Below are 24,276 nucleotides of genomic sequence, written 5' to 3' on the forward strand. Positions count from 1 at the left end.
TAATAAAAGATTTTAATTTTTTTTCCTGGCAGGTGGATTACTTGAGGTCAGGAGTTTGAGACTGTAACCAGTTTAGGGTTACAGTAGCTCCCCCTTATCTGCGGTTTCACTTTCTGTGCTTTCAGTTACCCACACTAAACCGCAGTCTGATGTTTTGAGAAAGAGACCACATTCACATAACTTTTACTACAGTATATTGTTATAATTGTATTATTTTATTATTGTTAATCTCTTACTGTGCCTAATTTATCAACTAAACTTTATCATAGATATGTACATACAGTATAGGGGAAAACATAGTGTTTATAGAAGTCAGTGCTAGCTGAGGTTTCAGGCATCCACTGAGGGTCTTGGAACGTATCCCCTGAAAAGAAGTGGGGACTACTGTATTACACCTACTGCTGCTGTGAACACTTGTGCTTTTTTGGTGAACACCTGTCCACATTTCTGATGAACAGATACACAGGTGTATAACTGCTGAGTCATGGAATGTGCATATGATCAGTTCCAATAGATATTGTGAAATGGTTGAAGGGGTGGCCTGCCCTTCCACACCTGTGGGTGTTTCTCATCAGGTGGGATGACAGACTGAGAAAAGAAAGAGACACAGAGACAAAGTATAGAGAAAGAAAAGTGGGCCTAGGGGACTGGCGCTCAGCATACGGAGGACCCGCGCTGTCACTGGTCTCTGAGTTCCCTCAGTATTTATTGATCATTATCTCTACCATCTTGGAGGGGGGATGTGGCAGGACAATAGGGTAATAGTGGGGAGAGGGTCAGCAGGAAAACATGTGAACAAAGGTCTCTGTGTCATAAACAAGGTTAAGAAAAGGTGCTGTGCCTCGATGTGCACGTATACAAATATCTTGGTGCATTAAAGAGCAGTATTGCTGCTAGCACATCTCACCTCCAGCCCTAAGGTGGTTTTCTCCTATCAGTAAATAGAACATACAATCAGGTTTTACACCGAGACATTCCATTGCCCAGGGATGAGCAGGAGACAGAGGCCTTCCTCTTATCACAACTGCAAAGAGGCCTTCCTCTTTCACTAATCCTCAGCACAGACCCTTTACAGGTGTCGGGCTGGGGGACAGTCAGGTCTTTCCCTTCCCACAAGGCCATATCTCAGGCTATCACATGGAGAGAAACCTTGGACAATACCTGGCTTTCCCAGGCAGAGTTCCCTAGAGTCTTCCACAGTGTATTGTGTCCCTGGGTACTTGAGATTAGAGAATAGTGATGACTTTTAACAAGCATACTGCCTTCAAGCACTTTTTTTAACAAAGCACATCCCGCATAGCCCTAAATCTATTAAACCTTGAGTCAACACAGCACATGTCTCTGCGAGCAGAGGGTTGGGGCTAGGGTTACAGATTAACAGCATCTCAAGGCAGAAGAATTTTTCTTAGTACAGAACAAAATGGAGTCTCTTATGTCTACTTCTTTCTACGTAGACACAGTAACAGTCTGATCTCTCTTTCTTTTCCCCACATTTCCCCCTTTTCTTTTTGATAAAACCGCCATCATCATCATGGCTCATTCTCCATGGTAGCTGTGTCTTCGGAGCTGCTGGGTACACCTGCAGACTAACAACAGACAGAACAGGCACACAAGGATTAATATGAAATTTACAATAATAGTACTTCCGATGGTCTTAACCCAAGTGACAGGGTTAAGATTTGTGGGACCATCAGCAACTCCCGTGATTGCGTCAGTTCCTGGTACCAAATTTAAATGGGCTTTTGATGCTTCGAACATTTGTTCTTTTAATTTGGAAATGTCTAAAATGAGATTATCTTCTCTTCCCTGTAGATGGCATCTAACCATGTCCCAGTGATGCTCAGACTCATTATAAACTCGGGGTGTAATACAAAAATCTGACATTCCAGTCACACTGTAACTGGAAACGATGTTCTAAGCTCATGAGCCTATCTCCCATCCAAATGACAGTTTGTCTAAGATCATTAATTTGATTTGCCAATTTTTTTATCAATACCAGATTGTGAATTCCACAATCTTGTAGAATTCTTTTGCCAATCGTTAACAAAGTTTACTGTCTGAACAGAAGAGTGCAATGCAACTCCTGCCACAGTGGCTGTTAGCTGTGACTGCAATTAATCCCATAATCACTGCAATTAAAGTAAAATTGAATCTTTTGGATCTATTTAAAATGCCTTTTAGTACTTCAGTCAAAATATGGATGGATGGCGAGGCCCCCCACAGGCGGTCCATGGACACAGGGATCCACACGCCTTCTCTTGCTCTCACTAGCAGAATATGGTGCTGCCAATTAAAAGTCGAATCAATGCAAGTAAACAATCTGCAATTTTCACAGGTTATAGTTTGAGAGTCTGGTTTAATAACTATCACAACTAGCATATAAGAGGGCTTTACACAACTTTGCAAAGGAACTGTTAGACTGGAATTTAGGTCGATAGTATAAAATGGCTTACGATCTCTTGTTTCTATAGTTTGATTTCCAGGCCAAATTCTAATGCAGTATGAGGCCACAGTAAGTCTCCATAATTCTGGATGTTCAGGACCAGAAACAGGACTTAATATTTCTGGTCTTGGAGCAGAGATTCCTTTTTCTCCCCATTCCCAAAGGTAGAAAGACTAATTTTTTGTGCTTCTGTTTGTCTAAACTTTCTGTTAAGTCACTATCAACAGCTGGACTCACTTGTGCACTGGGACACAGTTGAGTTTGTCCTGTGCAATTGTGGTAGCAATGACCTCAAGGTACCCAATCTATAATAGTTCTGAATTCATCGTTTTGTAATATCACTGCACTATTGGCCACACATTCTTCCCAAACTAAAACTTCTGTGTCTTTTGATCCTTTGGGAATTTCCTTGGGGCAAGGTTTTCCTTTAGGCCTAAATTTTAATGATCTTTGATAAGAAAAGTCCTGTAAATAATTTACCTGTGGCCTGAGTGACATTCCACTTACCATGTGATAAGTAAGTCTACTGGTGGTACCGACAGTAGGTACTTCTACCAACCAATTTTGGATTGCGGCATTCAACATCCTGGTGCATTTTTAAGTGTGTCTGGTGAGTGGGCTGGAGCCCTCGTCTGAGCCAGAAAAAAAAAAAAGCCTCCGATCCGTCTGTTAGTTGCTTCTCTTCCTTTTTCTCTCCTGTTTCTCATCCCTCCAACCAGCCGCAACCATGCCCAGGAAGAAGGCGGCAGTGGCGGCCTGGGAGGAGCCGAGCTCAGGCAAGGCACTGCCGGCGCCGGGCCCAGGAAAGGCAGCGGCCCGGCGGGCAGGAAGCGCGAGTGGCTGGAGCGCTGCAGTAGCAGCAGTGGCGGCAGCAGCAGCAGCAGCGACGAGGACGGCCTGGAGCTCAACTGGGCCCCCAGTGGGGGCAAGCGCACGGCGCGGCTTGTGGCGGCAGGCAAGGCGGGCGGCGCGGCCTGGTCATCACCGAACCGGAGCACACCAAGGAGCACGTCAAACTTGAGACATGTGCTGTGTTAACTCAAGGTTTAATGGATTTAGGGCTATGCAGGCTGTGCTTTGTTAAAAAAGTGCTTGTAGGCAGTATGCTTGTTAAAAGTCATCACCATTCTCTAATCTCAAGTACCTAGGGACACAATACACTGCAGAAGGCCACAGGGACTTCCGCACAAAGTGCAAAAGGCAGCTTTTGATTTTGGGGGCAACCAACTGGGACTTGACTGGTCGAAAATAAGTGCCTAAACAAGGCCAGGCGTGGTGGCTCATGCCTGTAATCCCAGCACTTTGGGAAGCTGAGGCGGGCGGATCACAAGGTCAGGAGATGGAGACCATCCTGGCTAATATGGTGAAACCCCGTCTCTACTAAAAATACAAAAAAAATTAGCCAGGCGTGGTGGCGGGCGCCTGTAGTCCCAGCTAATCGGGAGGCTGAGGCAGGAGAATGGCATGAACCCGGGAGGCGGAGCTTGCAGTGAGCTGAGATCATGCCATTGCACTCCAGCCTGGGCGACAGAGAGAGACTCCATCTCAAAAAAAAAAAAAAGGACCCAAACAGGAAGCTGCTTACCGCAATATCAGTCAGAATTTGTGGGGGCCCATCGGTATGGGTGCCTGGCGGGGGTCCGGGTGCAGACAGTGGTCTCGGGCTCCTGTGCTGCACACAGCCTCCTCATTACCACCGAAGGGAAGCTGTGGAGCTGGGGTCCAAATGAGAAGGGGCAGCTGGGACATGGTGACATCAAGAGAGTAGAAGCCCCCAGACTCATCTAGGGTCTCAGCCACGAAGTGATTGTGTCTGCAGCATGTGCGCGGAACCACACCTTGGCCTTGATGGAAACAGGCTCCGTGTTTGCCTTTGGGGAAAACAAGATGGGGCAGTGGGGCCTTAGCAACCAGACAGGTGCTGTCCCCAGCCCTGCGCAGATAATGTACAACGGCCAGCCAATTACCAAAATGGCCTGTGGGGCTGAATTCAGTATGATAATGGACTGCAAAGGAAACCTTTTTTATCTGTTCCTTTGGGTGCCCTGAATATGGTCAGCTGGGACACAACTCAGATGGGAAGTTCATTGTCCCGGCATAGCGGATAGAGTATGACTGCGAACTAGTTCTCCCGCTAGTGGCCATCTTCATTGAGAAGACAAAAGATGGACAGATTCTTCCTGTACCAAACTTGGTTATGCGAGGCGTGGCCTGTGGCGCTAACCACACGCTGGTCCTGGACTCCCAGAAGTGAGTCTTCTCCTGGGGCTTCGGTGGCTATGGCTGGCTGGGCCACGCAGAGCAGAAGGATGAGATGGTCCCCTGCCTGGTGAAGCTGTTTGACTTCCCTGGGCATGGGGCTTCCCAGATCTATGCTGGTTACACCTGTTTCTTTGCCGTCAGTGAAGTGGGTGGTCTGTTTTTCTGGGGGGCCACCAACACCTCCCGTGAATCTACCATGTACCCAAAAGCAGTGCAGGACTTCTGCGGCTGGAGAATCCAGAGCCTGGCTTGTGGGAAGAGCAGCAGCATTGTGGCCGCTGACGAGAGCACCATCAGCTGGGACCCATCACCGACCTTTGGGGAACTGGGCTACAGGGACCACAAGCCCAAGTCTTCCACTACAGCCGAGGAGGTGAAGACTGTGCATGGCATTTTCTCAGAGCAGGTCGCCATGGGCTACTCACACTCCTTGGTGATAGCAAGAGATGAAAATGAGACTGAGAAAGAAAAGATCAAGAAACTGCCATAATACAGCCCCCGAACCCTCTGATGCTCCCGGAGACTCCTCCGACTCCACACCTCTCACGGCATCTGTCATTTCCATGTGCACTGGGACGGGAAGTCAAACGAGGAATTTAAAAAAACAAAAGTTGACCGAAGGTGTATTTTTGTTTAGACTCCCTGAGGTTCCGTTTTACAAATGATCCAGCGTTAACTACCTTTTTTTCTGTATGCTTTCCAAAGTCCCTTTTTTTCCCTTAATGTCAAATTAAAATACTTGCTCATAGTTGACTTACCATTCCTACAAAAGAGGCAGAAACTTTGAGCAATCTAGGTTTTTTTTGTTTCTTTCTTCCTCTCCTGAATACACTCCCCAAAACACTCCTTTCGAGTTATAATTAGCATCGTGATCTAAGCGGATGCTACATGGAAGAGGAATTGCCATTTACTCAGAAAAAACGTCCCTTACAGGAACCGGCAGCAGCTAGGCAAAGTCGCCGGCCCACCTCCATCCAAAATCATGCTCGCATGCTTCAGAAGCATCCAGGTCACTCCTTTCCCACTTTTTCTTGCAGATCGGCCTAGGCCGGTGTCAGTTCTGTTTCTCCTCTTGGCTGCCTGTATGCCCACAGCCTTCTGGCTGTGACATTATAGAATCAGCCGTGTTCCCCCTGGTGGGGGATTGGGGATCTGTGTTTAGCCATTTGTAACTACTTCAGCTGTTAAGTCCAAATGAAAATCAGGTGACTGTGGAACCATGGGGACTTGGGGGTGGGGCAGAGGTGGGAACATTTCTATCAGTTGAGTCAGCTTCGTGGCTCCCTGTGGAGCCAGGGCTGAGTCTTGTCACGCGCACTCGCCAATTAGAGATTGATCAGCCAGCAGTCAAATGCATTCTCCAGTCCTTGCAAGAAGGATCAGCCCTTTCTGTAGCAGCCTTGATCGCCTTGTGCTTTGGTCTCCTTTTCTCCCCTGCCTGGATACTGCCTCGTACGGGACATCCTGTTGCTGAGACTCGGGGTACCGTTCTGCTGACCCAGCTCCCTTTAGTCACGTTTGCTTGGCTCTGGTACCAAATAGTTGGCATTACCGAAGTCCCCTTCCTCGCGTGTCAGCACAGATGCTGTGACTGCCACCCACGTCCCCGTCAAGTGCCCATGCCCGAGCTCGCCGCCGTGTGTGCTGCACTGAGTGAGTTATGAGGTGCCTTTCCCGGAACCCTCCTCTCGCCTGGACACAAGAGAGGCAACAGCTGGGGCTGGGGCTCTTGGTTTCCAGAGGGTCTGGACTGGTTTGGGTGCTTTAAAATAGATATTTAGTTCAGTGGTGCTTATGGGGGAGATGGGACTAGAACTTAAGTGTGAGATTTGGGTGGATGGGAAAGTTAAATATTGGTCTCCAAGTTTTTTTTTTTTTTCTTTAGCTATTGTTACCACTTGTCACTGTCTCCATGTTAAAATGCCAAAAATGATCCAGTTGGTGTTGCTTTTTTCCCTATTTTCCATCCCAGTTGCTTCTTACCGTGACTCCTGCCCTTGGAGGGCATGGAGCAGTGTCTGTCCTGCCAGTCCCAAGGCCCTGTGGGAGGAGACTGGCCTGCATCTCTCTAAGACTTAGTCTGATGCCACACGCATCTCTTGATCTGTGTTCAGTCAGTAGTCCAGGGGAGAAGCTTCTGCCACTTCAGAGCTTTGCTAAACTAACCTAATTTGTCCAAATCACCCCAAAACCACCATCTCTGACTCAAGCTTCCATGCGACAGCCTGATCCGTTTCCCTGGACAGGTCTCTTTCCTGGAACGCAGCCCAGGCACCTGTGCTCCTGGCACCCTTGACGTCTCTCCTTTGAGTCGTGGTCACCGAGAGGGTTGTGGACGCAGCACCCGAGGTCCCAGCCTTTGCAGGAGCCGCCCTGGGTGGAGCTGGACTTAGATCTTCGGTGGCCTCATGTAAACCTGGCAGCCAGCCTCTTCTAGAACCCTAGCCCAGGGACTGGAGCAGGAAAGGGACCTTCAAAGTGAAGACTGCCTTGTCCCGCACCTCCTTCTAGCTTAGATTGAAAAATGGGCTTCCTAATGGGTTAAATCCTTTAAAACAAGGAGTTGTGGGTGAAGGGTGTTGTGCACTCCTAGAGAAAGGTACAAAGTTGCCCGGCTGGGAACGTGCTTGGCGCGACCCTGCAGGCATATGACTGGTCTTCCAGCTCAGGAAAAAGAATTTGGAAGAGGCTTAGCATGAAGGGGAATCAAAGAGGAGGTTGTGATTTGGTCGAAGGTGCCTGGTTTAGTGCTGTAATTGTCTATATATATATATATATATATATATATATTTCTTGGAGTAAACATTTTAAATAAACGACATCATTGTCTACTGAAAAAGAAAGAAAAATATAAAGAATAAACATCCTAGTGCTCTCCACAGGCAAATAGGAGGATAACGATACCCAGTGGAAATATTTATCATCATTCCTTCTTCCTCAGGTTTGGCAGGGCAACGGTCATCTGTGGGGCCAGGTACCCATACACTATTATTAACATATATTTCAATAGGATTATCCATCCATGTGACTGCCCGAATTAAGGGCGGGAAAGGCACATAGGCCCAGTAGGTATAATTAGCTGCAGCTGCTCCTGCAGGCATGGGGAGACTTACCACCATTGATACAATCATCAAAGCTGCAAGCAGCATACTCTCTGGAGTTTGTGTCACCTTTGTGTTCTCAAGGCTTTTTTTTTTTAGCTAACTGTGTCAGCTTCTTTAATTGTGCCCAAGTCGGTGGCTCTGCTTTGTTGGTGGATGGCAACTTCATCCGTTCTTCTGACATCACCATTCTGTTCATCTTGCGAGTCGATGGTGCTCGATTGCGGTGTCTCCGTCTCCGTGGAGGTGCTTTTCTTTGCATCTCCGATGGGTTCATTGTAGAACTTCAAATGTCTAGTGGGTATCCACACAGGAAGCTGATTTTCTCCTGGTGAAACACAAGCAAAACCTCTCCTCCACATTACTACCTTCCCTAGTTCCCATGCCTTATTTTTGTTGTCTTTCTACCAAATGAGTTTTCCTTCATGTGGGCTGTTCTTTTTACCAGTAAGATGTTCTCCAGAAGTAGTAGTCTGATTTCTATAAATGTTTAAAAAATTTAAAGTATAGAGTGCTAGATTAAGTTGCGTCTGAGGAGTGGTGCACTCCTTACTGTCTTCCCCTTCTTTTTGTTTAACTAATTGAGTTTTGAGTGTTCTATTAGTTCAAGGACTATGGCCTGTCCTTGGGAATTATAGGGAATTCCTGTTGTATGTGTAATTTTCCACTGATGTAAGAATTTTTGGAAAGCTTTACTACAGTATCCTGGTCCATTGTCAGTTTTAATATTTTCTGGAACTCCCATTACAGCAAAACGATAATAAATGTTTTTTAACATGGGAAGTACTTTCTCCTGTCTGGCAGGTTGCCCATATGAAATGTGAATAAGTATCAACTGTTACATGAACATATGATAATCCTCCAAATGAAGGTACATGCGTGACTCCATTTGCCATAACACATTAGGACATAGACCTCTGGGATTAACTCCTGCTTCTTGAGTGGGCAGGTGTAGGACTTGACACTGGGTGCAATGTTGTACAATATTTTTTGCCTGTTTCCATGTGACATCAAATTTGTTTTTCAATCCTGCCGCATTTATATGAGTCAAAGCATGAAGTTCTTGTGCTTTTGTGAATGCAGTTGATACCAGTAAGTCAGCTTGTTCATTTGCTTTAGTTAAAGGCCCTGGTAAATTAGTGTGTGCCCGAATATGAGTAATATAAAATGGGAAATTTCTTTTTCTTACAGTTTGTTGTAATAAATTGAACAGCTGGTTTAACTGATCATCCATGCTATATTTAATTAGAGCTCTCTCAACATCCCTTGTAGCCTGTACTACATATGCACAATCTGATACAATATTAATAGGTTGATTAAAATCTTGTAACACTGTAATGACTGCAACCAACTCTGCTCTTTGAGCCAATTGCTAATGAGTTTTGATTACTTGCTCTTTTGGCCCTGTGTAAGCTGCCTTTCCACTGCTGGAACCATCAGTAAACACAGTCAGAGCATTTTCTAAAGGTTCATGTCTGATAATTTTAGGTAAAATCCAAGTAGTCAATTTTAAAAATGGAAGGTTTTTGTTTTGGGGTAATGATTATCAATAATTCCCACAAAATCAGTAAGACCAATCTGCCATGCACCAGAATTGATAAACACTTGTCTAACTTGTTCCTTGTTTAAAAGAACAACTATTTTGTCTGGGTCATTTCCACACAATTTTATTATTCGTAATTTTGCCTGACCAATTAATGTAGGTATTTGATCCAAGTACAAGTAGAAGTCTTAATTGTACCGTGAGGAAGGAATGGCCACTCCACAAGATCAGTATTTTGAACAGTGATGCCTGTTGGAGAATGTGCAGCAGCAAAAATCGAAAGTTGGAGTGGGGCCGAGGGATCTATTCTATTTATTTGTGCTGATTAAATTTTTTCTTCCACTAATTTAAATTTTTTTGTTTCTTCTGGAGTGAATATTCTTTTACTATTTAAATCTGGGTCTCCTCTTAAGATAGAGAACAAATTTGACATGCATAAGTAGGAATGCCTAGAGTTGGCCAAATCCAATTAATATCTCCTAGCAATTTTTGAAAGTCATTTAATGTTTTTAATGTGTCTTTTCTTATTTCTATTTTTTGTGGCTTAATTTTTCTGTTTTCTATCTGCATCCTTAAATAATGAAAAGTAGAGGTTTGAATCTTATCAGATGCTACTGCCAGTCCTGAGTTGGCAACCTCTGCTTGCAGAAATGTGTAACAGTCAATTAATTTGTCTCTGCAGCACATAAAATATCATCAACATAATGAATGATATAACACTCTGAAAATTTGTCTCTAAGTGGTTGAAGAGCTTGACCTACGAAAGTCTGACAAATAGTTGGACTATTAAGCATTCCCTGAGGTAACACTTTCCACTGAAATCCGGTGGCTCGTTCTTTATTATCTATGGCTGGTATAGGAAAGGCAAATTTTTCACAATCCTGCTCCAGGAATGGTAAAAAAGCAATCCTTCAGATCAATTATAATTAAAGGCCAGACTTTTGGGATCATGGCCGGAGAGGGCAACCCAGGTTGGAGAGGCCCCATGGGTTGAATTACGGCATTTACGGCTCTTAAGTCAGTTAACATATGCCATCTGCTGGATTGTTTTTGAATTACAAACACAGGAGAATTCCAAGGCGGGAATGAAGGCTCAATATGTCCCTTTTCTAATTGTTCCTTTGCTAATAAATGTAAAGCCTCCAGTGTTTGTTTTGGTAGCGGCCACTGATTTACCTGTACCGGTTTTTCTGTTTTCCAAGTTAATGGAATGGGTTTAGGAGGCTCTACAGTGGCCGCCCCTAAAAAGGATACCCTATTCCTTTTCTTTCTTGATTTCTCTCAGTCTCAAGTGGGACTTTAATGCCATTTTCATTTTTTCCTAGTCCCTTTCCTAGTATATATCCCAAGTTAGTCATGACTTTTTGACTCGTGGGGCTGTATAATGGAGCAGGCATAGTGATTTCCACACCCCGTTGTTATAATAAATCTCGACCCCACAGATGAACAGGAATTGAAGTAATCATTGGTTGAACAGTACTTTCTTGATTATCTGGCCCTAAACAATGTAAAATCATAGTGCTTTGATACACTTCTGAGGCAGTGCCTATGCCGACAAGTCCTGTAACAGCCTTTTGTTTAGGCCAATTTTTTGGCCACTGATTTAAAGCAATGATAGAGACATCTGCTCCAGTGTCTACTAACCCTTCAAACTGTTTTCCTTGAATAATGGCCTTACACACAGGTCTGCTCTCTGAGACCTGACTTGCCCAATATGCAGCCTTTCCTGCCGGATCAATGCTTCCAAACCCTCCTGTTCTTTTTATCTCACGTTTCCAACCTTAATATAAGGCAGGAGTAATAATTGAGCAATCCTGTCTCCTGGACTGGCACTGCAAGGAATTGAGGAGCTAATAACCAATTGAATTTCACCTTTATAGTCTGAATCAACCACACCAGTATGAATATGAACTCCCTTTAGATTTAGACTTGATCTTCCTAAGATTAGTCCTACAGTCCCCTCAGGCAGTGGGCCATATACCCCTGTGGGGATTTTTTGTGGGGGCTCCCCTGGAAGCAGAGAGACTGCTTGTATAGTACATAAATCTACTGCTACACTGCCGCTTGTGGCAGGGGACAATTGTTGCATTGTGGTAACTGGCTCATTCCCTGAGGCACTTGTGACAGTGGGGGTTGTTGTCCCTGAAAACCCTGAGGAACAAAGGGCTGAACTGGGAATGCCCCAGTTTGTTGCAGGGCCTGAGGCTGGCCCCTCTTCTCGTTTCCCGTTTCCCGACAATGGTTGCCCATTTTTATCAAATTTAGAACGACACTGATTAGCCCAATGTTTTCCTTTTTTACATCTTGGACATAAGTCAGGTGGCTCTTTATCTGTTGTTGTAGTAGCTCGAATAGTTATATTTTGTTTATTTGAGGCTGGGCAATTCTTTTTTGGATGACCAATTTGACCACAATTATAACATTTTCCCCCAAATGTTCTAACTTGTCCTCCTAAAGCAACTCCTGTTATTGCTTGAGCCATAAGCATAGCTTTATGCATAGCTCCTCCAATTCCATTAGAGACTTTTACGTACTCTGAGATTACATCTGGTACCCTGAGATTACATCTGGTCCTGCGGGAACCTTCCCTTTTAATGGCTTAATGGCTGATTGACACTCAGGATTGGCGTTTTGGTATGCCATCACTCCACTATGACCTTACGGGCATCGGTAATTGACTTTCGAGCAGCATCTTGGAGCCTTGCCACAAAATCAGGGTAGGGCTTTTTAGAGCCTTGTCTTATTGTATTGAATGAGGGGCAGGTGGTTCCTGGGTCTTGGATTTTTTCCCAGGCCCTAAGACTGATAGCTCTAACTTGCTCAATAGCCTCGTTTTGCATTATTGCTTGTTGATTAGTAGTGCTCCAATTTTGACCTGTTCCTAATAGTTGATCTGCATCTATGTTAACTGGAGGATTGGCAACCCTATTTCTTCAGACCTGTTCTTGTGCCCCATCAATCCACCAAGTCTTAAATTGTAAAAATTGAGAGGGTGAGAGTGATGATTTGGCCAAAATCTCCCAATCATAAGGAATGAGTCTATGTCCATGAGCAGTGGAATCTAATAATGTTCTCATATAAGGGGAGTTGGGTCCATACTGTTTTACTCCCTCTTTCATATCTTTTAACATTTTTATAGAAAAGGACTCATATCTGGCCCCAGCTAGGGGACGCGCTCCTTCTTGGGCCCCGTCTCCAGGTGGCATCAGTTCCAATATTACTGGGAATTGCCACGCCTCAATGTCGTCTTGTTTTCTTGCCTTATCAATAATTTTATGTAATGCACTACTTTGTCCACTAGGTGGTGCTGTAGGATTAAGTCACAGTGGGCGGCTGAGGCTCCAACGCCCTGCCCTGTGGTGCTGGAAGCATTCCTGGCTGTCGATACCGATTTTCTGGGGGCGTCCGATACTGAAGTTCGGCTGGCTGCCAGTATTGATACGCTACTGGCAGTTGGGTCTTATTTTCTACCGGCTGATATTGTGGATACTGTATTTGGATTGGCATTGCCGTGACAGAGACTCTATCTTTCTCTATTTGATATTCTCTTGGGGTTTGTACTTGTCTAACCTGCATTTGAAGTTGCAATGTTACAGGCATCTGAACCACTAGAAGAGGAGTTGACCATCGTGGTTTAGACTCTGATGGCCCCGCTAATTCTGGACCTTTTTCTTCTAATTCTAATGTTTCAGGATATATCACCTCCTGTAATTGATTGTAGTCAACATTTTGCATTGACCGAGCCATTACAGACTCTGCTACATATTTACAATGTGAACTTTTGAACTTTCCGTTCCTTTCCGGGATTCTATCCCTGCCTGTTCTTCACAATCTATTACACAGCTTTCAGGGGCATCAGAAACTGAAACGCTATCTTCTCCTGTTTGAAACAGTTCTAAAGCTGCTTTAATAATGGCCCAATCATTCCATACTGTAAGTGGGATGATTTTACCCTCCCTACTTGCTTGTTTTAATTCTTTGCCAATTTTTTCCCAGTCTTTTAGATCTAAAGTTCCCTGTTCTAGAAACCATGGGCAGAATTGTTCTATTGTTTGAAATAGCGTGATTAGATTTTTTGTAGACTCTAACTCCCCCTCTTTTTAAAAGAATTTTAATAAAGCTGAGATAAGAGGCATATTTACTTTCAGTTTGCCCTATTGTTACCCTAGGTTCTTCTGAGGGCACAAGCTTACCGCAAGGCTGACTGTAGACGTACTCGGGAATCTCTCGTCAACTTGTCCTCAATGACCACGCTCTAGCATACCTTCACCCTAGAGAAAAGCACCCACATTGGGCACCAGATGAAGGGGTGGCCAGCCCCTCTACACCTGTGGGTGTTTCGCATCAGGTGGGATGAGAGACTGAGAAAAGAAATAAGAGGCCGGGCACTGTGGGTCACGCCTGTAATCCCCACACTTTGGGAGGCCAAGGCGGGCGGATCACAAGGTCAGGAGATCGAGACCATCCTGGCTAACACGGTGAAACCCCGTCTCTACTAAAAATACAAAAATTTAGCCGGGCCCGGTGACAGGTGCCTGTAGTCTCAGCTACTCAGAAAGCTGAGGCAGGAGAGAAAGAGACAAAGTATAGAGAAAGAAAAGTGGGCCCAGGGGACCAGTGCTCAGCATACAGAGGACCTGCACCTGCACCAGCACCAGTCTCTGAGTTCCCTCAGTATTTATTGATCATTATCTCTACCATCTGGAAAGGGGGATGTGGCAGGACAATAGGGTAATAGTTGGGAGAGGGTCAGCAGGAAAACATGTGAACAAAGGTCTCTGTGTCATAAATTAAGTTTAAGGAAAGGTGCTGTGCCTTGATGTGCACGTATACAAACATCTCTCCATCTCTCAGCAGTATTGCCGCTAGCACATCTCACCTCCAGCCCTAAGGCGGTTTTCTCCTATCTCAGTAAATAGAACATACAATCAGGTATTACACCAAGACATTCCATTGCCCAGGGACGAGCAGGAGACAGATGCCTTCCTCTTATCACAACTGCAAAGAGGCCTTTCTCTTTCACTAATCCTCCTCAGCACAGTCCCTTTACAGGTGTTACGCTGGGGGATGGTCACGTCTTTCCCTTCCCACAAGGCCCTATCTCAGGCTATCACATGGGGAGAAACCTTGGACAATACCTGGCTTTCCTAGGCAGAGTTCCCTAGAGTCTTCTGCAGTGTATTGTGTCCCTGGGTACTTGAGATTAGAGAATGGTGATGACTTTTAACAAGCATACTGCCTTCAAGCACTTTTTTAACAAAGCACATCCTGCATAGCCCTAAATCTATTAAACCTTGAGTCAACACAGCACATGTCTCTGCGACAGAGGGTTGGGGCTAGGGTTACAGATTAACAGCATCTCAAGGCAGAAGAATTTTTCTGAATACAGAACAAAATGGAGTCTCTTATGTCTACTTCTTCCTACATAGACACAGTAACAGCCTGATCTCTCTTTCATTTCCCCACAAATCCATACAGTATTTGAATGTGATAATGTAAAAATCAGTATTCATTTCTAAATCTAAGTACTGCTTTGAGAATTTTGTTGGTAATTCCAGTTGCTGCTACTTCAGCAGAAGGAAGCTTCTCCAAATTAAAATAAATTAAAAACTTGCTAAAAACTATGTTGACTGAAGAAAGCTTGTCTTTTTTGCCATTTTGTCAGTAGAATTCACGTTAAGTATAAGAACATCATCAGGCCAGGCTTGGTGGCTCACGCCTGTAATCCCAACACTTCGGGAGGCCGAGGCGGGTGGATTGCCTGAGCTCAGGAGTTCACAACCAGCCTGGGCAACATGGTGAAACCCCGTCTCTACTAAAAAATACAAAAACTTAGCCAGGCGTGGTGGTGTGCACCTGTAGTCCCAGCTTCTCAGGAGGCTGAGGCAGGAGAATTGCTGGAACCCAGCTGCAGTGAGACGAAATCGCACCACTGCACTCCAGCCTGGGTGACAGGGCAAGAGTCAGTCTCAAAAAAAAAAAAAAATCAGTACTCCCTGGAATGAAGCCAAGGAAAAATATTTTAATGGAATAAATACATAATTTATTAAATGTGTCTGTGTGTGTGTGCGTGTGTGCACGTGTGTGCGTGTGTTTGCCATTCATCTGCCATCACCAGCCGATTAACAAATGACCCTGGTATGCACAATAATAACTAAGTTAAGTCATCATTGGTAGTTTGTCAGCTTGCAGTGAGCCAAGATCACACCCCTGCACTCCAGCCTGGGCAACAGTGCAAGACTCCGTCTCAAAAACAAAAAAAAGGCTGGGCGCCATGGCTCACACCTGTAATCAGCACTTTGGGAGGCCAAGGCGGGCGGATCATGAGGTCAGGAGTTCAAGACCAGCCTGGCCAAGATGGTGAAACTTCATCTCTACTAAAAATACAGAAAAATTAGCTGGGTGTGGTGGCACACGCCTATAATCTCAGCTATTCAGGAGGCTGAAGCAGAGAATTCCTTAAACCCTGGAGGCGGAGGTTGCTGTGAGCTGAGATCGTGCCACTGCATTTCAGCCTGGGCAACAGAGCAAGACTGTCTCAAAAAAAAAAACAAAACTTCACCTTATATACAATGGAACATATGTACAAGAAAAATACCGATTTTTCAAGATATGTTTACCACAGAAAGAGGACAGGACATATTTATAACTTCCAAATATTAAATATATGGTACGTGAGCCTCCAGTTGTATTTGTATTGTTGCCATGGCCCCTTGCAAATGTTAGAGGTGGGCCTGCCACCAGCAGGACTGGGAGAACCCTCCTTCCTTATCTAACTGGTAAAGGGTAACACTGTTACTTTAATTTGCTCTTCCCTGACAATTAATGAGTTTGAGCATTTTACATTTGTTTATGGGTTTTTCCTTTTCACGAATTTGCCTATTTTTGTCCTACACTCATTTTTTCCTTTGAGTTCTTTTCTCCCTTTCTTGTCAGTCTCATTGTTTTTTCTTTTACTTTTTTAACATTCTTTATAGATAGATGGGATTTCTCTATGTCGCTCAGGCTGGCCTTGAGCTCCTGGGCTCAAGTGGTCCTCCTACCTCATCCTCTTGAGTAGCAGGAACTACAGGCACAAGCCACTGTACCTGGCTCACTCTTATCATCCTTAAGGTTATGTTCTGCTGTAAATAAATTTTTTTAAAAATCCCAAATTTGCTGTTTTTATTTTGCCTTTGCTATGGTATTTTTGCCATATGAAAGATTTTAGGGCCAGGTGCGGTGCCTCACGCCTGTAATCCCAGCAGCTTGGGAGGCTGAGGCAGGTGGATCACGTGAGGCCAGGAGTTTGAGACCAGTCTGACCAACATGGTGAAAGCCCGTCTCTACTAAAAATGCAAAAATTAGCTGGGCATGGTGGCACACGCCTGTAGTGCCAGCTACTCGGGAGGCTGAGGCAGGAGAATAGCTTGAACCCAGGAGGCAGAGGTTGCAGTGAGCCGAGATCGTGCCACTGCACTCCAGCCTATGCAACAGAGTGAGACTCCATCTCAAAAATAAATAAATAAATAAATAAATGATAAAAGATTTTAATTTTTTTTCCTGGCAGGTGGATTACTTGAGGTCAGGAGTTTGAGACTGTAACCAGTTTAGGGTTACAGTAGCTCCCCCTTATCTGCGGTTTCACTTTCTGTGCTTTCAGTTACCCACACTCAACCGCGGTCTGATGTTTTGAGAAAGAGACCACATTCACATAACTTTTACTACAGTATATTGTTATAATTGTATTATTTTATTATTGTTAATCTCTTACTGTGCCTAATTTATCAACTAAACTTTATCATAGATATGTACATACAGTATAGGGGAAAACATAGTGTTTATAGAAGTCAGTGCTAGCTGAGGTTTCAGGCATCCACTGAGGGTCTTGGAACGTATCCCCTGCAAATAAGGGGGGACTACTGTATTACACCTACTGCTGCTGTGAACACTTGTGTATGCTCTTTTGGTGAACATCTGTCCACATTTCTGATGGACAGATACACAGGTGTATAATTGCTGAGTCATGGAATGTGCATATGATCAGTTCTAGTAGATACTGTGAAATGCTTTTCCAAAGATGTTGGTACAATTGACACTAACAGCAGTACTGAATGAGAGTTCCAGTTCCTGCCGGGTTTGATGTTCCTCTTCATTTTAGCCATTCTGCTGGAGGGCAGGTGGAGTGGAAAGAATGATTTTTTTTTTTTTTTTCTGAGATGGAGTCTCACTCTGTCACCCAGGCTGGAGTGCAATGGCACAATCTCAGCTCACTGCAGCCTCCGCCTCCTGGGTTCAGGCGATTCTTCTGCCTCAGCCTCCCAAATAGCTGGGATTACAGGCACATGCCACCACACTCAGCTAATTCTTTGCTAATTCTTTTTTTGTATTTTTAGTAGAGACAGAGTTTCACCATGTTGGCCAGGCTAGTCTCAAACTGCTGACCTCAGGTGATCAGCCTGCCTCGGCCTCCCAAAGTGCTGGAATTACAGGTGTGAGCCACCATGCCTGGCCAAGAATGATTATTTTTAAGATTGAACTCAGATTGTGTCACTTCTTAACTCAAACTGCCCAGTGTCCTCCCATTTAACTCAGAATAAAAGCCTTTGCAGTGGCCTAAAGGTAGGATGATTATATTCTTGGTGTTTAAACTGGAACTTAATTTTGAGAGTAAAAGTGGTACTATTAATAATTAAGCCATGACAGAAGGCATACATTTGAACTGGCCTGGGTAACTGGGTAACTAGTGTGTATGGTCACCCCACTTGTCAAGAGATACTGTGATCTGGCCTTGGCTGCCCCTCTGATCATTTTCCTACTGCGCTCTCCCTCATTTTATTCTCTCCAACCACGCTGGCCTCTTTCAAATTCCATGCACATGGCAGGCATGTTTGTGCGTCAGGAGCACTCCTCCCCAGCAGCTGGGATGGCATGATTGCCCCTCTGTCCTGCAGAGACACCCTGTATAAAACAGCACCTCCCCACCATCGATCTTCCCTGGTGCTTCTTTATTTTTTTTGTTTGGGTTTTTTGTTTTTTTGTTTTGTTTTTGTCACCTGACATATTATTGCCCTTTTATTACCACCCTCTACCCCAAATGCAGGCTCCATGGGAGAAGGGACTTTGTTTAGCTTACCACTATGTCCCAGCACTTAAAACAGTGCCTCAAATACAATTCATTATAGAATCTTGCTGGTGGGTATGGGAAGTTCGTGTACAATTTCTTCAGCTTTGTTACAGTAATGCATCTCATGACAGGACAAGAAATGCATCCTGAGAAATGCATAGTTGGGCAATTTCATGGCTGTGCAAATATCATAGGGGTGCACTCACACAAACCCAGACAGGAGAGACTAATACACATCTAGGCTATGTGGTCCGGCCTGTTGCTCCTAGGCTACAAACCTATGCAGCATGTGACTGTCCTGAATACTCTAGGCAGTTGTCACACAATGGCAAGTACTTGTGTATCTAAACATAGAAAAGGTACAGTAAAAATAGAGTATTATAATCTCATGGGACCACCATCCTATATGCAGTCTGTTGATCAAAACATCATAGGTGGCACATGACTGTATTCAAGAATTCATAATAAAATGTTAGGGGAACATTAACGGATTTTATCTTTACAACAACCCCATGCACAGGGTCCATAGGCAGGCAGCATCAGGACACCCGGGAGGTTGTCAGAAACGCAGGATCGGCCAGGTGCAGTGGCTCACGCCTGTAATCCCAGCACTTTGGGAGTCCAAGGCAGGCGGATCACCTGAGCTCAGAGGTTCGAGACCAGCCTGGCCAACAGGGTGAAACCCCGTCCCTACTAACAGTATAAAAATTAGCTGGGTGTGGTGGTGCTTGCCTGTAGTCCCAGCTACACGGTAGGCTGAAGCAGGAGAATCACTTGAACCCGGGAGGCGGAGGTTGCAGTGAGCCAAGATTGTGCTACTGCACTACAACCTGGACGACAGAGTGAGACTTCATCTCAAAAAAAAAAAAAAAAAAAAAGGCAGGATTTTTGGTCCTACCCTGTATCTACCAACTCACTTTTTCCTTTCCTTTCTCCTCTTGGTGACAGCTTCAGAATCTCTGTGGGCCCAAGCATCCCAGGGATTCTTATACACACTGAAGTTTGAGAAGCACTCTTACTTTTATCCCGATTTTATGATGGGGACAATGAGACACAAAATAAAACTTAGGGTCACAACTAGAAAACAGTGGTGTTGGGATTGGATGTACTCTTAAAGCTGAGGTGTGGAGGAGTGTCCAGCAATCCACCTGTAACTTACACATAGAATGAGAAGCAAGCAGGTTCTCTCTAGAATGTTGGAATTAAATGGGTGCCCCATCAACATATAACATGAAACTTTAAGTGGTTTTAAGCTACATTGTTGGTTATGGTGTTCATTCTCATTTTCAGCCTGTCACTTTTTTTCTGTTTATTTTTGGCAGAAACTTGGGAACCGTGGGTGCTGTTGCCTTGGACTGCAAAGGGAATGTAGCCTACGCAACCTCCACAGGGGGTATTGTTAATAAAATGGTCGGCCGCGTTGGGGACTCACCGTGTGTAGGTAGGACCGAGGGATGGCTCCTGCTCTTTCCCCTCTTCTCCCGCCCTCAGGCTCTCCTCACTCTCTATTCCCTGCCCCTCTCCCTTTCTTGCTGCATTCCCTTTCTGCTCTTGGTGCAGCTCTAGGATGTCTGGGAGTGACAATGGGGTTGGAAGGGGTTGTTCGGGGTGCTGCCTTGAGAGGGTGTTTGTATCTGGCGCCACTGTTTTTACTAGATTGCATGCCTTTTTGGAACAACTTGGGGAGAGAAGTGGAGACAGGGATGCTAACGTTGCCCCTAGTCTACCCTGTTGTGATTCTGTCTTCTCTTTAGCCACAGTTTCAGGATCTGCAGACTTACTTGAGTAAGACTTACTCCTGAGACATGGGCTCTGATTAGCAATCTGAGAAATCTGAGACTGCAGTTATTAGATTTGAGCAGCGTGAAAGTGACATACTTCTACAGACACATTATAGATTGAGATGTTGTTTACATTAACGGGGGAAGCACGCCATCTCATTCCCGGGAGTGGGTGAGAGGCAGGGCTGGGGGGCTGTATGTTTCACTCCGTGCAGACTTTCACACTTGTCATGCAGGAATCCTCATGAACCCCTGCAGGTGACTGAAGTTTCGAGAAGCAGCTAAATTGTTCCATCTGCCCTAAAGAGCAGCTTATTCGTTTAGAGGAAAACTAGCCCTACCTTCCCTTTTTAATGTGTTGCTCTAGTCTTTAGTAATAATCTACACTCTTGACAATTCTTAACACCCTTTTTCTGCCATGAACTCAGATACTGGAAGCTTCCTTAAAGAGTAGAGGCTTGGTAACTCCTCTTCTCCTTGGTATATCACCCAAGAGATGTGAAGTAGTCTACTTTCCTTTCTCCTTGGCAAAAATCCCATCAAACTATACCTGGTCAGTAGTGCAGCTTGCTTCAGCCGCGTTCAGACCAGGTCATGAGGCCACTCCAGGTTAGATCCTAGAAATTAATTTTAAGCTTGAGTTACAGTGGTAAATCTTGGCAAGAAAAGGCATAAGCTAAATTCTTGGAAGTCTTTATCCAGCTGTGAGCACCAGGTGTGCTCTGCCTGGCCTTCTGAGGAGCCTCCCCAAGGAGCACTGCCACTGGCCAGGCCCCTGCCTGGACAGTCAGAAGGGGACGGTGCTAGGCACAGCAATGGTCACCTCAGGCAATGCACTTGTCCTGAGAAGTGCATGTGGCGGGGAGGACACCTTCACACCCCCGATGCCTGTGCCAGGACCACCCTTGGAGACACCTGGCCTTCTGTGGTCCTAGAGTAACTGAAAAGTAAGCAAAGACTTGGCTGCTTCCAAATATTAGGGCACATTGATGCCATGGGACCTGGGCAGTTAATTCCCCAGCAGAAGCTTATAAGAAAAAGTAAAGGCGCCTCCTCCCACCGCAGCAGTTCATTCGCTGCCCAGTGTCAGCTCCCTCCAGAACCAGAGCCAGGGATTATCTGCCCTTGAGAACCTCTGGGGCCTTGTGACAATCCAGAGCAGCGTCTCAACTCCTGAGTCCTTGCCCCATGTCCAGCATCAATAAGTAAGGCAAATGTCAATCATCTATGCTTCTGTATCAACTGTGGGAGGGTAAAGGCGAATCCTTCCAAGGCTAAAGGACTCTCAGGTTGGTAGCTGCGTGTGAACAGCTGTAGCTGTTCTATGTCTAAGTCATTCTCTAATGACTTAGAGAAGGCTGTAAGGTTGCTTAATCCAAGCCCAAAATAAGGAAGAAATCTTATCAAAGTAGCTTTCACTCCAGACCCCCACTTAAGTGGATAGCCCAGAATAGTTCCCTCAGGTCCAATGATGCCCACCCTCAACAAATACAACTGCCCTCCATTGGACAGTGTGCATGGATGTTAGGTTGTGGGTATCATTTTCTCCAAATCACTGGAACTTGATGGCCTTGCTGGAGATCCATATAATGCAGTCATGCTGTTTCTTCCTCCATAGTGTGTGGGGCATGAGGAGGAGACAGGGAGAGGGTGGTTTCATTGAGCAAAAAGGAATGGCTATGCTTTGGGGCCAAGGAGATGCTATCCTGCTGTAGCTGCTCTGTGAAAGGTCAGGCCTGCCCCCCTGAGTCTCCCTTTATCCTCCTAAATTCTGGAGCATCTACATGACGCTTTCTAGTCCACCTTTGCCTCCGCAGATCATGGCTACTAACCTGACCTTTGTCTGTACTTGAGCACCCTTCGCAATTTAACTTTCATGTAGTGTCCGACTTCTAATATGGATTTGAATTTCTTGACTGTTACTGCTCAGAACAATCACCCTTTTTGAGCAGGAGCTGGAGGTTATGCTGACAATGACATCGGAGCCATCTCAACCACAGGGCATGGGGAAAGCATCCTGAAGGTGAACCTGGCCAGACTCACCCTGTTCCACATAGAACAAGGTACACAGACCACAGGACAAGTAAAATAATTTGTGAAGATAAGTGCATAGAAGGTATTTGATCAGTAAGTGCATGGACAAGTGTAGGAAACCCTTTCCTGTTGGCTACAGATGTTGCTTTCAGGCCATTAACACCTTGTTTTGACTCTCCGCCTTCCCTTGGGTCTGGAATGGGAGAGCATTGAGTACTGTTATCTTCCACATCTCAGGAGAAGGGGGCAGTAGAGAGACATTGAGCCTGGGTGCGGGGGTGGGGGTGGGGGGGGCGGGGAAGACCCCTCTGCTCCAGCTGATGCGAGGGCGCTGTCTCAGGGCAAGGAGGTGAGGACCCTCCTTTTAAGTGTTTAGGCGTTCATTTACCAAAAATCCTTGCTAGCTCACTTCGGCATTTCAAATGGCAAGGGATTTTCCCATGAGATTCCTTTCAGTAACGCGTGTTGTTTCTCAACCCTTCCTTGTTTTCAGGAAAGACGGTGGAAGAGGCTGCGGACCTATCGTTGGGCTATATGAAGTCAAGGGTTAAAGGTGTAGGTGGCCTCATCGTGGTTAGCAAAACAGGAGACTGGGTGGCAAAGTGGACCTCCACCTCCATGCCCTGGGCAGCCGCCAAGGACGGCAAGCTGCACTTCGGAATTGATCCTGACGATACTACTATCACCGACCTGCCCTAAGCCGCTGGAAGATTGTATTCCAGATGCTAGCTTAGAGGTCAAGTACAGTCTCCTCATGAGACGTAGCCTAATCAATTAGATCTAGAATTGGAAAAATTGTCCCATCTGTCACTTGTTTTATTGCCTTAATAAGCATCTGAATGTTTGGTTGTGGGGCGGGTTCTGAAGCAATGAGAGAAATGCCCCTATTAGGAGGATTACTTGAGCCCGGGAGGTCAAAGCTGAGGTGAGCCGTGATTACTCCACTGCACTCCAGCCTGGGCAACAGAGCGCGACCCTGTATCAAAAAAAAAAAAGAAAGCAGCAGCATGATCCTGACACAACAGATGTGGGAGACCCACAGCCTGCAAACACTGTGGGCTGAAAGGTGGGAAGGGAGGGGCCGGTGGAGGTGGAGGCGTTTGAAAGTGACACAGCAGCAGTAGAAGCACTGGTGGGCGAAGTCCAGGTGACCCTCAGAACGTTGCACAAGAACATCAGGGAAAAGAACCAGAATCCTTTAAGGAAAATGTTCTTCATGTATGAGAGACTAAAGTGATTTTTCTAAGAAAGTTCAGCTCTTCTCTGACTTCCCTGGACATTTCTAGATACTTCCAAAGGACCCTCTGGGAATCCATAGCTCCCTAACCTGGAGATGGGAGGTCATAATGGAGACGCTGTGGGGTTCCTTGAAGTTTCTTGGGTTCACAGAGGAGCCCCCTCACTTGGTGTTCTCCCGTGAGCCAGCCTCCACCTGCCAAAGACACTCTGGCCCTCGTATAGTGAGTAATGGGGCTCAGGGCCTCTCCAGCAACAGAGAGGAGCTGACTGCTCTAGGGCTGACCCCATGACTTCCTGAGTCCTCACCCTGTCCAGTGCTTTGAGATTCTTCCCACCTCCCCATCCTCACCAGCCGGATGGGGCGCTGTGCAGCGTGGTCATCATGGTGAAGAAAGTCATTTCGTCGGTGGACAGTATTCCCCTTTATCTCTCATTACACTGGAAATGTTATTTCTGCTGTATCATCCGTGCTCAATGTTTTAGTCTGTCAGGCTCACCTTCTCTCTGGAAAGAATTTGCTTAACTTGACATTCCATGTGCCGCTAATAAAATATATTTTGAAAGAATAAGGGTGTGGTTGGGAGTCACTGTTGACAAAGACTGGAATGGACACGAGTTCCCCTTGGTCTCAGGTGTACTACAGAGACCTTGAGATGAGGATGGTGTGGAGGGTGATATGTGCCGCCTTGTGGAGTACTCGTGAGTTTTTCAGAAGAACTGAACTTTTTCTGAGTGGGTCAAGGAAGAAGCCAAACCATGATAGGGTT

General features: G+C 45.4%; 1 protein-coding gene and 1 pseudogene across 4 annotated transcripts in view; both read left to right on the forward strand.

Annotated features, from left to right (window-relative positions):
- ASRGL1 (asparaginase and isoaspartyl peptidase 1) overlaps nucleotides 1-24,075 on the forward strand; it is a 50,294-nt gene extending 26,219 nt beyond the window's left edge. For 2 of the 3 annotated variants that reach the window (XM_012499224.2, XM_030810948.1), the window contains exons 5-7: nucleotides 19,778-19,896; nucleotides 22,189-22,299; nucleotides 22,764-24,075. In XM_012499224.2, coding sequence (XP_012354678.2) covers nucleotides 19,778-19,896; nucleotides 22,189-22,299; nucleotides 22,764-22,969 — 436 coding nt within the window. In that variant the 3' untranslated portion in view covers nucleotides 22,970-24,075. Of the gene's footprint in view, nucleotides 1-3,162; nucleotides 4,000-19,777; nucleotides 19,897-22,188; nucleotides 22,300-22,763 lie in introns of those variants that run through there. The other variant, XM_030810949.1, reaches the window with a different exon arrangement.
- LOC115834841 lies at nucleotides 3,493-6,013 on the forward strand (annotated as a pseudogene). Its single transcript, XR_004029847.1, has 2 exons — nucleotides 3,493-3,503; nucleotides 3,959-6,013. The product of XR_004029847.1 is annotated as a protein RCC2 pseudogene (transcript).
- Nucleotides 24,076-24,276: the final 201 nt, after the last annotated feature.

The sequence above is a fragment of the Nomascus leucogenys genome, chromosome 4 (assembly GCF_006542625.1).
Source record: "Nomascus leucogenys isolate Asia chromosome 4, Asia_NLE_v1, whole genome shotgun sequence".
NCBI lineage: Eukaryota > Metazoa > Chordata > Mammalia > Primates > Hylobatidae > Nomascus > Nomascus leucogenys.